At 37.1% G+C, this 16203-nt stretch overlaps 1 protein-coding gene across 1 annotated transcript in view; it reads right to left on the bottom strand.

Annotated features, from left to right (window-relative positions):
* ZNF451 (zinc finger protein 451) overlaps positions 1–16203 on the bottom strand; it is a 91588-nt gene that overhangs the window by 51648 nt on the left and 23737 nt on the right. Inside the window, exon 4 of the mRNA XM_003789663.3 lies at positions 5200–5325. Within this exon, the coding sequence (XP_003789711.1) occupies positions 5200–5325 (126 nt within the window). The remainder of the gene's footprint in view (positions 1–5199; positions 5326–16203) is intronic.

Raw genomic sequence — 16203 nt, 5'->3', positions numbered from 1 at the left:
GCCCGGCTATTTTTTGGTTGCAGCCGTCATTGTTGTTTGGCGGCCCCGGGCTGGATATGAATCTGCCCCCTTAGGTGTATGTGGCTGGCGCCTTAGCCACTTGAGCCACAGGCACTGAGCCAGAGATCATACTTTTGATACCAAGTAGGTTACCAAATTATATTAAACAAATAAGGCAAAATATAAACAAAGAATAATTTAAATGTATATATGTTTACAGAGAATAATTTAAATTTATATACACTCACAGAGAGAAAAAAACACAATTTAAACTGCACACAAACTTTATGTCTACTCTATATATTAAATGTTATTAATGGCTACCTCTGGGAATGAAATGTAAAAGATTTTTTCATTTTTAGACTTTATACATATTTTTTAATTTTCCTAATGTAATCTAAAATATACAGAAGGACCCTAATGAATATTTGTTCAGTGAATAATATTAAAAGCAGATATGCACTGTCACTTAATATTCGCCAGTATAAAGCATTTGTTGCTATCTAGATCGAGTTGGCAAACTATTCCACGAAAGGCTAGATAACACATACTTCAGGCTTTGCATGCCCTATACTATCGACTGCAACTACTCAGTTGTGCTGTTGAAGTATGAGAACAGTCACAGACAACATATACAAATGAGTGTGACAGTATTCTTATAAATCTTTATTTACAACAGGTAACTGGCCAATGCCAACCACTGAACCGATGCACTGCTAAAAGCCTAAATCTTTCTAGTTAAATTACTCATAAAACAATTTGTGTACTCTCTAATCATGCTGCATATAAGAATTAATATTTACTCACCACTTGCCATTGAATTAACATTTACTAACACTTACCACTGTTTTAAAAGGACTTTAAATTTAATTTTGACAATAACTCTGAGACAGGCATTTTTTTTTTTTTTGCAGTTTTTGCCCAGGGCTGGGTTTGAACCCGCAACCTCCGGCATATGGGGCCAGCATCCTGTTCCTTTGAGCCACAGGTGCTGCCCCAAGACAGGCATTATTATTGCTCCTATCTTATGATTTTAAAAAAACTGAGGTACAAACAGGTGGAATAAATTACCTAAGGATATGGAACAATGCCAGAATCCAAACTCTGGCAATCCGATTCTAGAAATCATGCACTGAATAAGTATATCATACTGTCTCAAAGATTTGTATGTATTTTAAAAGAATTCAGAGAGCCAAAAAAATGCTAGATTTGTAAGAAAAGGCCAGAATGCATAGCCAAGTTAGTAATGTAACATGATTTTCTATCAGGAAGGGTAAGTGGAGAAAAAAGTGTGGATTAAGATTTTTTTTTTTTTTTTTGAGAAGAGCCTCAAGCTGTCCCCCTGGGTAGAGTGCCGTGGCATTACAGCTTACAGCAACCTCCAACTCCTGGGCTGAAGCGAGTCTCTTGCCTCCGCCTCCCAAGAGGCTGGGACCACAGGCGCCCGCCACAACGCCCGGCTATTTTTTGGTTGCAGCCGTCATTGTTGTTTGGCGGGTCCGGGCTGGGGATTCGAACCTGCCACCTTAGGTGTACGTGGCTGGCGCCCCAGCCGGTTGAGCTATAGGCACCGAGCCGGATTAAGATTTTAATTTGAAGAAAATCTACACATTGTTCAAAGTATTAGCATGAAATACTACTTCTCAAGTATGTTATATGCATTATATAAATTTTTTCTAAATTCTCAGTAATCAAAGTAGGTATGTATAAACATGCTGACCTTAACACAAAATTTAAAAGGATCAGGCCAGGGTGGTGGCTCATGCCTGTAATCCCAGCACTCTGGGAAGTCGAGGAGGGTGGATTGCCTGAGTTCACAAGTTAGAGACCAGCCTGAGCCAGAACGAGACCTCATCTCTAAAAATAGCTGGGCATTGGGGCGGGCGCCTGTAGTCCCAGTTACTTGGGAGGCTGAGGCTAGAGAATCACTTGAGACCAGGAGTTTGAGTTTGCTGGGAACTAGGACGCCATGGCACGGTGGAGGACAACATGAGACTCTCTTCTCAAAAAAAAAAAAAAAATTTAAAAGGAACCTTTCACATAGGACTTTTGAAGCCCTAAGGTGCTACCATGCACTGTGATTTTCTGTATGTAGAGTGTACAGTAAACCAACTTCATCAACTACCAAATTTTTTTTTCTAAGTATATCCCTATAGGATTAGTGTCCTGAATAACATGTTTAGGAAACAAATAGTATAATCAAGCTTATCCAGATTTGGCAATAGCTCCTCGTAGGTATATCCTAAGACATTTTCTTAGGTATAAAATGAAATAATTTATCAAGTTCTTTATAAAAATTCATTACAATAAAAACCTTTCAATTAAAGTAATTAAATGAGATTAAACACTACTACATAGTAGCTAATAGCATACTTATTTTAAAAAGAACTTCTAATAACTAAAATTAAACACTTTTTTAAAAAGTTCTCTGGCATCTCGTACAAGAAAATTTGAATTCTGAACATATACAGTCAATACTCAAGAAAATATTTACTAAAATCATCCCAAAATTAGCCCTCGTTTTTCTATCACAAATCAACTTCTGCAAACTTTAGGGTTACAACCCTTCTTGCAAATCATCTTAACTCCTGGAATGTCAGTAAGCAAAGCTGGCAGCTGGCCCCTGGTTAGCACAGCACAGTGATCTTTGACAGTATCCAGTGAAGACTTCAATAAATCTTTTTTTCTTTAAAACCTCTCCATCAAAAACAAAAGATAACTTACTTTAATAATGAAGACATCAATAATTCACAAAGGCGTAGAAGAGTTGAAACACATTTTCTTTTCTTTTTTAAATTTCAGAATATTATAGGGGTACACACATTTTGGTTATGTAGTTTGTTTTTGTGTATTTTAAGTTATAAGTGTGCCCTTCACCTAGAAACTGAGCATTGTACCCATGTTAGATGTGAGCTGATCCTTCCCCTTCTCCCCCGTCACACCTACTTTGCTTCCATATGTGCATGTAAGTGTTGATTAACTAGTTCCAATTTAGTATTGAGTACATGTCATATTCGTTTCTCCATTCCTTTTTTTTTTTTTTTGAGACAGAGTCTCACTATGTCACCCTCGGGAGAGTGCCATAGTGTCACAGCTGACAGCAACCTCAAACTCTTGGGCTTAAGCGATTCTCTTGCTTCAGCCTCCCGAGCAGCAGGGATTACAGGTGCCCACCACAATACCAGGCTATTTTTTGGTTACAGTTGTCACTGTTGTTTAGCAGGCCATGGCTAGGCTTGAACCTGCCAGCCTCGGTATATGTAGCCAGTGCCCTATTCACCGAGCTCCCCAAACTCATTTTTCCATTCTGGCTGAAAGATATTTTCTATGGTATCTATTTTTAGCCAGAATTACCATTCACTAGAATTCTTCAAAAATTATTTCTATTTCAGTTTCATTATCTTCCTTTTTGGGTATTTTTTCTTTGTTTTTTGGATGTTGCACTCTAGTTTTAAAGAACAAGTTATCTGTAAGGGGAATCAAATAAGGAAAACAAAATCATGGATGGATTGCAAGCAATGGGCTAATGCACCACTGTAAGACAGTTTCCTCCTTAAATAAGAATAAAATCTTGTCTAATTTATTCTTTACACATGACTACACAAAAAATTACAATTTTTCAATTTAAAATAATGTCTTCAATGTGAAGCCTTTAATACAATGAATGAACATACATATGCGTGGAAAATCTTAAATTACCCTTAAGAAAAACCTTAGCTGTCATGTTGACTAATGTGGCCATTAATACTCTAGGGGGCTCAGCGCCTATAGCTCAACCGGCTAAGACGCCAGCCATGTACACCTAAGGTGGCGGGTTCGAATCCCCAGCCCAGACCCGCCAAAGAACAATGACGGCTGCAACCAAAAAATAGCCAGGCGATGTGGCGGGTGCCTGTGGTCCCAGCTACTTGGGAGGCAGAGGCAGGAGACTCGCTTGAGCCCAGAAGTTGGAGGTTGCTGTGAGCAGTGAAGCCATAGCACTCTACCCAGGGGGACAGCTTGAGGCTCTGCCTCAAAAAAAAAAAAAAAAAAAAAAAATACTCTAGGGAAAAGAGGCCAGCATCACTCAGAAAATCTAGGGAATAGTAAGATAGTCTGCAAATAGTCTTCTCTCTCAAAAAGATTTTCTCCATGACCCATTAAAAAAAAAAAAAAGATACTGAAAAGTTTTGGAAAAGAAACTTTCTTAAAATTTAATAGTGTTTCTGCCAGGATAAAAATAATAGTGTGCGTGTGTCTGTCTTTATGTAATAAACATTTTAAAATATAAAAAATATTATGATCTAATTTAAGTGGTATTATATCATAAAGTCTCAAACTAACCTACTCCTAAATTTAAAGATTTAATACCAAATTAAGAAATATTAAAGCAGAAGCTATAGAAAAACACAAATTTCTTTATGATAACCAATGGAACATGGAATCAAAAACACAGGTGTTAAAATTATAAAATCATAGTGCTCATCCGACTTGGAAGATCATCTACTTGTCCCTTCACAGAATAAAACTTAAAAGTTAAGTGACTTGCTAAAATCCAAACAGCTGCTGGCAACATCATGATTTAAACTTTCATTTTAGTATGGAGGGGTTTTTTTACCCAACTCATCACCCTTTACCTAACAGAGCCTACCAGATACCTGCCAGTACTGAGGAAGTTCTTCAAGTAACTTCATTTGGGGCCTTCTAAAGCAAATCAAGAAAAACATCTGTTTCATGCAAGATTCTAAATTAGACTTCATTTTCCACATAGCTGCTCTTCTGCAACCCTGCTTCAAATTTCTTCCTCATAGTATTGGATTTTATTTGGTGAGACAAGCTGAAATTTAAGAAAGTGGACTGGCTCTATTTGGTACAAAATAATGTTATAGCAAACAGCTTAGTATCTATCAAAGCCCTGATAAACTCTTCACTTTTGTGAAAAGTAACCACTCTTAATTGCTCATTTGCTTTGAGAAATCTCATGATTTTTAATTCTCAAAAGTAAAGTCCACTCAATTAATTGTATTTTTTTCAAGAGACAGACACAGGATAAGAATCTGACAAACTAAAAACAGCTACTATGAATTACGATTAAACTGAGGTGTTCTGTTGAGCATACACTTGGAAAATCATAGTCTTTCTGATTAAAGGTTTCTCTTTATAACTTTATTATGAAAAGCACAATAATCCATTAAGACACCAATTAAAATAAGCACATACCCGGAATGCTCTATTCTTCTCTTCTTTCTGCTGTTTCTCTACTTCAACATGGCGGGCTAGACGAGCCAGAGTCAAAGCAACTTTATCCTTCTGATGGTCAATATGGTCTTTACGTTTAACATTCTCCTATAATAGAAAAAATAATTTTCATTCCTTTTAATTAAAAAAATTAGCATTTGGACAACATATATCCATTTTCCAAACTACTACTGTGCTAAAGAACCATTTACTTCTTTTAAGAACCTATCTTATGTATTTTATATTTTATATAGTATTTTGTAAATCAGCTAACTATCCATCAGCATCTTTGGTTTCAGACAAATTAGCTGCTAGAACATATATTCACTGTATAATCATCTTGGTATTGAAAAGTTTTGGGCTGCTTTGCTCTGAGACAATAAGGTTATGTCATCAAGCCTTTAAGTCCACCCGAGGAGATTTAACAATACAAACATCTCTGGCTCTGGTCTTTTAGCAGTGTGAGAACAGTATTAAGAGAAATTATTTTAAAAAAAAAAAAGATGTAACTTCTAGTTTCCAAGATAGCATACAGGGACCTTAGCAAGTTGCCACTTCATCCTAATAATAAGTAAAAAGTTGAGCAAACTGATCAACTCTCTTTAGATACATTTGAGAAATGAAGTCATGGATCAAACTGCTGCTTCCCTAAAATTGGAGAAAGGGGGGAAAATAAAGAACACTAACTTACCAAAGCAGAAACTCATGAGCAGAAACCTCCACAAGAGTTAAGTACTGGAGTAGTAAAACCGAAATATAATTGAACTGCTGGATGCTCAGTGTGGACATGTCTAAGAATTAAAACCCCAGGGTACCCAGACATAGAGGGGTTCTCACACTTTTTTGTGTTCTTACCTCCAGGAGCTATGGAGAAAAATCCCCTTAAGCTTCTGGCAGGGGAGGGAACAAGTAAGCACACTGAAATATCTAGAGGAATTGGCCCTCCCCAACAAGACTTGCCCTTAAGAGAAATTATTTAACCACAGCCTAAACTGCTGGGATTTTATCGGTGCTTAACTAACCTGGATGAAGGAAAATATTATACCTCACTCCAACCCACTATAGCCATCCTGTCCCACCTAAGTGGGGGAAACCTGAGAGAAGCACTAGTGAAGTCACAGTTCAAGGACATAAGTTCACCTAAATACTGAAGTCTAATCACAGGGCTAGAGACCACTTCCCTCTACCCTGCCCCTACACCTTAGCATTCCATTATTAATGCCCTATTTACCACAGTTCCTTCTGCCCAGTACATCATGTCCGCTTTCAACAAAAAATTACAAATCATACTAAAACGCAAAAAACAGTCTCCAGAGATAGAGCAAGCACCAGAACCAGACCCAGACAAGGCAGGGATGTTGGAAAGACCATGAATTAAAAACAACTATGATTAATATGTTAAGGACTTTTAAAGTAGATAACATGTCAGAGAAAAATTCTAAGAAAGAATGAAAAAGATGTTAGAAAAAAATAAAAATATATATGCTGGAGATCAAAATACAGTAACAGAAACAAGAACGTACTTGATAAACTTATTACTAGACTGGACACAGCTAAGGAAAGGATCTGAGCTTAAAAGTATGTCAATATATACCTAACAGAGGAATTACAGGATCAAATGGTAGATCTATATTTAGATCTCTGAGTGTTCTCCATATGCTTTTCCAAAAGGGACGTATTAGTTTGCATTCCCACCAGCAGTGTAGTAGTGTTCCCTTTTCTCCACAACCCTGCCAGCATCTGTGATTTTGTGATTTTGTGATATGGGCTAATCTAACTGGCATTAGATGATATCTCAGAGTGGTTTTGATTTGCATTTCTCTGATGATTAAGGATAGTGAGCATTTTTTCATATGTCTGTAGGCCATGCGTCTGTCTTCTTCAGAGAAGTTTCTCTTTAAGTCTCTTGCCCACCCTGCGATGGGATCACTTGTTCTCTTCTTGCTACTACGCTTGAGTTCTCTGTGGATTCTGGTTATAAGGCCTTTGTCAGAAGCATAACCAGCAAATATCTTTTCCCATTCTGATCACGCTATAATACAGATATCTGTACCAGAATGTTCACTGCAGCCCAATTCACAATTGCTAGGTCATGGAAGAAGCCGAAGTGCCCATCGACCCATGAATGGATCAATAAATTGTGGTATATGTACACCATGGAATACTACACAGCCACAAAGAAAGATGGAGACTTTGCCTCCTTCATGTTTACATGGATGGAGCTGGAAAATGTCCTCCTTAGCAAAGTATCTCAAGAATGGAAGAAAAAGTATCCAATGTACTCAACACTATTATGAAACTAATAGTTAGCTATCTTAGGAAAGCTACAATCCAAATGGAGCCCTAGACCACGGGGAAAGGGGAGGGGTGGAGGGGAGGGGAGAGGATGGGTGAAGAAAATGATATTGTGGGGATCACGCCTATAATTTATCCTATTAGGGTACATGTGAATTTGTCTAAAGGTTGAATATAAATGTCTTAACACAACAATTATGAGAAAGACATGATGGCTATGTTAGCCAGTTGGATGAGAGTTTTCCAAACTGCATATGGAAGCAGCACACTGTATCCTATGATAGAATTAATGTACACAATTATGATCTAATAAAAAATAAAGAAGAAAAAAAAAATAATGAAAAAAAAAAAGTATGTCAATAGGCTTGGCGCCTGTAGCTCAAATGGCTAAGGCGTCAGCCACATACACCAGAGCTGGAGGGTTCAAATTCAGCCCAGGCCTGCCAAACAACAATGACAACTACAACCAAAAAATAGCTGGGTGTTGTGGCAGACGCCTGTAGTCCCAGCTACTTGGGAGGCTGAGGCAAGAGAATCACTTAAGCCCAGGAGTTGGAGGTTGCTGTGAGCTATGATGCCATGGCACTCTACCCAGGGCTACAGCTTGAGGCTCTGTCTCAAAAAAAAAAAAAAAAGTATGTCAATAGAGACTTCCAGAACAGAAAAAGAGAAAGACAGACTGAAAAAAACAGAATAAAATGTCCAAGAAACACAGGGCAAGTAAAAAAGGTGTAATAACACACGTAATGGAATATCAGCAGGAAAAGAAAGAAACACTTGAAGCAGTAATGACTGAAATTTCCCCAGTCAATGTCAGACACCAAACCACAGATCCAGGAACCTTGAGAGAAGGGGGGATGCCCCTAGAAGAATAAAGATACGAATTACATCTGACTGCCCCTTAGAAACCATGTAAGGAAGAAGAGAGTGGAGTGAAATATTTTAAGTGTTAAGAGGGAAAAAAAGACCAACTTCATATGTTGTATCCTGTGACATTATCTTTCAAAAGCAAAGGTGAAACAAAGGCTTTCTCAGACAGGGGGAAAAAAATTGAATTTGTTGCTAGAAAAAACTGAATTTTTTCCTGTCTCTAGGGAGAAGGAAAATGTAATCCTATCCCTAGAGGTGGGCATATCCCTATAGGAGGGATATAAAGTAAATATATTTGTTCAAGTGTATGTACATGTTGAGCATCCCTTGTCTAAAATGCTTAGGACCAGAACTGTTTCGGATCTCTTAAGGCAAAAAAGTCCAGAGCAGCCTGGATAACACAGTGAGACCCTATCTCTACAAAAAATATTTTTTTACAAAAATTAGTTGGATGTGGTGGTACACACCTGAAGTCCTAACTATTCAGGAGGCTGATTAAGAGGATTCCTTGAGCCCAGGAGCCTGAGGTTACAGTGAACCATGACCATACTATTGCGCTCTGGCCTAAGTGTCCACAGCCAAGACCCCATCTCATAAAAGAATAAAAGAGAAAAGAAAAAGAAAATTCAGATATATATAAAGAAGGGCACTAGAGAATAAGTAAAAATAAAATGCAAAATAAAAACTTTTCTTATCCTCAATTTACCTAATAAAGTTCATGCAAAACAACAATAACAAAATGTATTTGATTATGTATACTTACATTTGTTCAAGTGTATGTACATGTTGAGCCTCCCTTGTCTAAAATGCTTAGGACCAGAACTGTTTCGGATTTTGAATATTTTTCAGATTTTAGAAAATCTACACATAGATAATGAGATATCTTCGGCATAGACCCAAGTCTACACAAAATTCATTTATGTTTCTCATATATCTCACACATGTAGCCTAAAGGTAATTTCATATATTTTTTATTAATTTGTACATGAAAGCATGCTGTGTACATCACACAATCAGAAAACAAAGATGTCACCAACTCAGCCATCCGTGGGGACCATCTGTGGTTATTTGGCCTCATCATCATTCCTGACTAAATTTATGTTACTGATGAATAGTCGTTTTCTTAAACTTTTCACACAAAAGTACTTAACAGTAAAAAATAAGACATACCATTAATACAGTGGAAAAATCCTGTATTGAGGGCAACTGTGAGCACAGCTGCATCATCAGAACACCTGAGTCAGCTGTTAATGGCAACAATAAACCATGATAGGATTTCAATCTCCATACATTTTGCAGTTGAGAGATCAGAAAGTGGGTTCTCTAGTGATAAGGAGGCATTCTCCTAAAATGGCTTTTTAAAAAGGTTTCCTCCAGAGTCATCTGTCTCATTAATAATGATTTTTGACTTAGAAGTCTCTTTGATTTTAAAAATTGGCATGTTTTCTTATCCCGTGATAAATACACACTGGTCTAGTCCTTCATTCTACCAAGTCATCTATGGATACTTTTTCTGTAGTGTTAACTTCATCTTCACTGTCACTGTTATCACAATCATCTTAATAACCACTATCAACATTCTCACCATTGAGCAGTAAGTGAAAACTGGAGCCTCATTATCAGTGTTTAAAAAATGTCTCTGAAATTCACTTTTTTCCAGCTTACTGATAATCTTTTTTGCATATGTAAGGGGATATCAGACTTTTCTCATTTGACACACAGAATCCTTCCAAGTCATTAGCTTTGTTCATCATCACTGAACACAGCGGCAGGCCAGAGGTTGTGCCAGGCATGTACCACTATGTTTTTAGTCACTGTGTTTCAAGCATTGGCAACAGCATATACAGCATCCTTCATGCTAAAGTCCTTTTGAAAACATTCCATATGCATGGCTCTGTTCACTACTTCTAGCATGGTGTTCCAGAAAGTGTTTTGATATTTACCTTTCATTAATCTAAGAATATCTTCTCATTACATGCTTAAACTAATGAAGTCACATTTGTAGGAAAGTACATGGCATGAACATTATTTTTCATAAGCATCTCAGCTGGAAGGTAAGAACAGCTGTCAAATAATAACAAATTCTTGCAATCCTCATCCAATACAGCCTTCCTGCAGTGAATACAAGCCACTAGTATAAAATGTTTGTGAAACCAATCAGAAAAGACATCCTTGGTAATCCATGTCTTTTGTTAACATAAAGACAGGTAAGACTTGTAAACAGCAAGAAGAGAAAAGCCCAGCCCAGCACGTTTACACTTATGTGTGGCTGCTACACAAGTACATTCCAGTACAGTTATTCTGTCCTTGGCATCCTTAATTCCTATAGAAGCCATCTCATCAATTGTTTCTGGGATAATAACACTAAAACAATGATTTTTTTATCAGCATTACTGACTTGTTTTGGCATCAGGTTTTCATCAGCAATGACCCTAGCAACCTGTCAAAGAATTTCTCCATTTCATGATCACCGGATGCTTTATCACCACACGTTTAAAAATTCAATGCTGTGTCTTTCCTTAAATTTCGGCAACAAGCCTGTTGAATATTCATAGTTCCCTTCATGTTTCAGTTCATCATGACAGATCTTTGTTACATGACCAGCATATCATCAAGTGGCATGTGTTCACTCCAATACTGATAAATCCACTCTCTCAATAAGTGACTAAGATTTTTTATTTTTAGTGTAAAATGCAGTATTGTTCTACTTCACACTAACTTCTTCTCATCACTTTCAGCACAGAACATGAGCGAACAGTTTACCCTGTTTCTTCAGGACATATATGGTAGTCATTCCACCATCAGACTCCTGTCAGATATTCCACTTACAATGCTCTCCAGTTTCTCCACCAGCTTGACTTTCTATGCCACAGACAGACTTAAATGACTCTTCTTTTTCTCATCACTGTTATGTATTGAGGTATCTATAGGCTTTTTGATATTTTCAATATCTTTATACCTGCACATTTGCATTTTATTACTCTTTGTGAATACACTTTAGGGGGGGATGGGTGTGTGTGAGAAAATATACTGCAGCTGTAGAGGACTGGGAGGGTCTTTTTTATTCCTTGGGAACACTGAATAAACTGCATGGTGCACCTGCATTGCAACTTGTCACCTGAGGTCAGGTATGGAATTTTGCTTTTGTGATATCACATCAGCCCTTGAAAGTTCCAGATTCTGGAGCTTCTGGACTTTATAGATTTCTGAGTAGGTATACTCAGCCTGTCTATACATAAAAATACTCATTTACGCTTATGTATATTTGAAATGAATGACAGCAATGATATAAGGGACAGGAAGGAGAAATTATGAATATTTTATTATTAAATACAGTGTCATTTGAAAATAGACATGTACTAGGAAATGAAATTTTTTGTCTTTCTAGTTCCTCATGTGTCACTACCAACAATGTGAATACTCTGGGGCAGGAAGAAGGCCACATGTTAGATAAATTAAGGCGATTCTCACTAGGAAGAGCTTCCATTGAATTGGGGCTTCCACTATCATTTCACTTTTTCTTAGGTCCGGTTAAACAACCACTTTGAATGACTTCTAAAGTTATATTCATTCAGGAAAACTTTACTTAATATTTATTCTTCTTGAAGTTTATTTTAAAGCATATGTAATGATTCCCTGATTAAAGATATAATCTGGATGGAAAGCTAAAACTCAGCAATTATACTATGATCCAATACAATTTTTAGTCAGTCATCCACTAGTCGCAAAATGTAAGTATATTCTGAAAACCGTACTCCTTTCAAATCATACTCATATGCTGGCAAAAGATATTCAGTACATTAGGAAGTCGTACAGCCCTTTAAACAATATTTAAGCATTTGTTTAGAATTCTAAAACTCATCTGAGGCCCCTTTTAAAGGTTTAATAAGTAAAATCTATTGGTACTATAATAAATTATGTACTAAAATTAATTTTCTTATATTTAGTATTAGCAGCCTATGTTATCTTTTATTTAACCATAAACTGAGCACCCCCAACCCATAAATCAGAAATCCAAAATGCTCCAAATCCAGAACTTTTTCACCACTGACATGATGCTCAAAGGAAATGTTCATTATAGCATTTAGGATTTCAGATTTTCAAATTAGAGGTACTCAACTGATAGCATATGTATATATTCTAAAATAAAAAATTTAAATCTAAAGCATTTCTGATCCCAGACACTCCAGATAAGGAATACTCAACCTGTATATTATTAAGTCTCAATAAAAAGAATGTTTCTGTTATTCTACTAATTCTGCTGATCCCTTTATTGTCTTTCATGACTTTGAAGGGTTGAAAAGATTCACAATGTTAAAAACAGAAGATACGGAGTTTGGACTCCTTCTTCTTCTCCACTACAGAGAAAGTTTCTACTTTGTTAGTAAAAAGAAAAAAAAGGGAACTCTGGCTATCAATACTGAAAGCAGATTTGGGAGACAATCTACTCCTAGTAGGAGGAAAAAGAATGGTAGCTAGAAAAAACAAGAGCTTCAACCTGGAAACCTTTGCCATTTTAACGTTAGCACTTCAAACTGAGAAAATTGCTGTAAGAAAGGTGCTGTAAGAAAGGCCTGTGGCTCAGTGAGTAGGGCACCAGCCCCATAAGAGGGTAGCAGGTTCGAACCCGCCCTGCCCAAACTACAACAAAAAATAGTTGGGCATTCCAGCCAGTGCATGTAATATCAGCTACTATGGAGGCTGAAGCAAGAGAATCACCTAAGCCCAAGAGCTGGAGGTTGCTACAAGCTGCGACACCATAGCACTCTACTAAAGACAACAAAGTGAAGACTGTGTCTCTAATAAATAAATAATAATAAAAATAAAAATAAGGGCTCGGCGCCTATAGCTCAACTGGCTAAGGCGCCAGCCACGTACACCTAAGGTGGTGGGTTCGAATCCCCAGCCCGGACCCGCCAAACAACAATGACGGCTGCAACCAAAAAATAGCCGGGCGTTGTGGCGGGCGCCTGTGGTCCCAGCTACTTGGGAGGCGGAGGCAGGAGACTCGCTTGAGCCCAGGAGTTGGAGGTTGCTGTGAGCTGTAATGCCATGACACTCTACCCAGGGGGACAGCTTGAGGCTCTGTCTCAAAAAAAAAATAAATAAATAAATAAAAATAAAAAAAAATAAAAAAAATAAAAATAAGGTGTTTTCAGTTAAGACTGGAGAAAAAATAAGTATTTGAACATTTTTTCCATCACGAATCTTGGGTTGTGGGATCGTAGTTGCTTAAAAGGCCGCTTAATTCTCAGCATTGGGAACTTCTACCATTCTGTGAGTGCCAAAATGCTGATTTATAATCTAATGTGAAACCATAAAAATAAAATTCCACAACTATTCTCCTTATGCTAAATTTGCCAAATCCCCCAAATCTTATAATCTTGAATTACTATTTCGGTCTTTGGAGCTTTTCTAATAAAGGTCAGGCTTTCAGATATGTAACTTCTCAAGCAAGAATTGAATTGGCTCTGAATCTATGGTAAAAGTAAGGACTATAGGATCCTCAGGATCATCCTTCTTGAAGTATCTGCAATGGTCACATGGACTAACTTCTTTATAATAATATTAAAGAATTTATATTGGCTGTGAATAAGCTATCAGTGCTATTCACTCAGTTATTTTCAGGGAGCACAGGAAAGCCTTAGGAAAAACATGGGGAATATGGGAGCCTCCATTTGCCCATATTTTAGATCACTCTCTGCATCAGTTTTCTTCCATATCCAGAAATGCACAGAATTAAGGAGGATGCTGTAAAGCCAGGAGACATTACAAGGAAAATTCTGATTTAGCTACTATGAAATTCTTATATTCTCAAACACACTTTTTTTTTGAGACAGAGTCTCATTTGGTCACCCTCAGTAGAGTGCTATGCTATCATAGCTCACAACAACCTCAAACTCTTGGGCTCAAGCGATCCTCTTGCCTCAGCCTCCCGAGTAGCTGGGACTACAGGCGCCCACCACAACACCCAGCTATTTTTAGAGATGGTGTTCTGCTCTGGCTCAGGCTGGTCTCCAACTTGTGAGCTCAGACAATCCACCCACCTCAGCTTTTCATAGTGCTAGGATTATAGGCATGAGCCATCACACCCAGCTCAAATATACTTCTTTATATTTTTACCTAAAACCTGAGGTAAAAAACACATACAAAACAAATTTGGGATGTGTCCTAGAAATGACAGATTCAAAATATTGGATAAACTGGGGTACACATGACAATGAAAGTTAAGCATATACAGGTAAAAGAACTATTTTCTTCTAAAGAACAATGTTTTTATCTTTTATTATAGCTTGGTAAGTCACAGCACAAATTCCAAGTCTAGAAATAGGATGCACCTTGGGCAGGAAAAGGGCTTTCTTATGGCACCTAGCAGAAGGAGTTGCAGGTCAATGTAAGTGGGGAGAGAAGGTGGTGAGGAGAAGGAAAATCTGACGTAAGGTTTTGTCGAGGTCATTTTTTAAAAAGTAACTAATATCCACAGTTAACATTTCATAAGAGGATCAAGGACACAGTCTGAGGCCAACCCTTTGTTTCCCTTAGTAGTTTCCCATACTGAACACATTTAGCCTTGTGACAAACAAGCTGCACTGTCATTACTTTTCTCTTTTTGCTTCAGACCAATAACTATTTCAATACAAACCACTCCAGACCATGAACTCATAAATATCGGATTACAATCCACAAAACCCAACCATAAAAGATTAGTTACATCCAACAAGAATTCCACTATTTTCATTTACTGATAAAGTTTAATGAATAAAGTTTTCCTGGCAACAGTTAAAAGTTTTTAATAATTCAGTGGGTAGGGTGCTGGCCTGATATACTGAGGTTGGAGGGTATATGTAGTCCCAGCTACTCAGGAGGCTGAGGCAAGACAATCACTTAAGCCCAGGAGTTGGAGGTTGCTGTGAGCTGTGTGATGCCACGGCACTCTACTAAGGGCAATAAAGTGAGACTGTCTCTACAAAAAAAAAAAAAAAAAAAATTGCTTTTGTGGGAATGGCCAAAAAATTTTTTTAAATGCTGTAAAACTGTGATTTACTGTGAAATAAAGTGTTTAAAACTGCTAAATGGGCAAGTCAATGGCAACATGACACAAAATCCCAATAACCAAAGAAGTGACATTAAATTGACATTTCTATGACTTTCCTTGTCAATTATATTTGTTAAGGGAAAATGATCCAGTAAATACCTACCACAGTAAAATCTAGAAGGCTATAAAAAAAATGTTAAACAGTGGCTATTTCTATCTGGAGAGGTTTTTTTTCTTTGTATCTATTTTCTAACTTTTCTACAATCAGCATACGTAATAAAATTGTTAAAACTTTAATTACTGAACAAGACTATGTAAAGACAAAAAATGTTAAGGATCTCAATCTTTCGTTGTTTGGGAATACAATGAATGGATTTAGTTTATAACTTATGCCTAATAAAAATGTTTAATATCTATTCTACCTAAATACAGATGGAAATGTATCTAGAAGGAACATAATTAATAAACTATAATGAACTTCTTTCAGATTTTTGTCCTTAAAGGCATAATCACTGGGTTACATTATTTTCCAAACCTAAGAGAAACATGTTAGTCAAGAACTAAGGCCACTCATTCTCAGTTCAACAAGCTTAATAGCTTCCAGGAAAATATTTTTATTTAAATTTAAGGCCAAGCATCATTATCACTTTACAGGAAAACATTTGGCTAAAACACAAATTTATTAATTTTCTTTACTTAGATTCTTCCTGAAAACCCAAAGCACAGGCTCAGCACCTGTGGCTCAAGTGGCTAGGGCGCCAGCCACATACACCTAAGGTGGCAGG

The sequence above is a fragment of the Otolemur garnettii genome, unplaced genomic scaffold (genome assembly GCF_000181295.1).
Source record: "Otolemur garnettii isolate 467f Iridium unplaced genomic scaffold, OtoGar3 scaffold00035, whole genome shotgun sequence".
Taxonomy (NCBI): domain Eukaryota; kingdom Metazoa; phylum Chordata; class Mammalia; order Primates; family Galagidae; genus Otolemur; species Otolemur garnettii.
The sequence above is the reverse complement of the archived record's forward strand: the minus strand, read 5'-3'. Positions and strand labels throughout refer to the sequence as shown.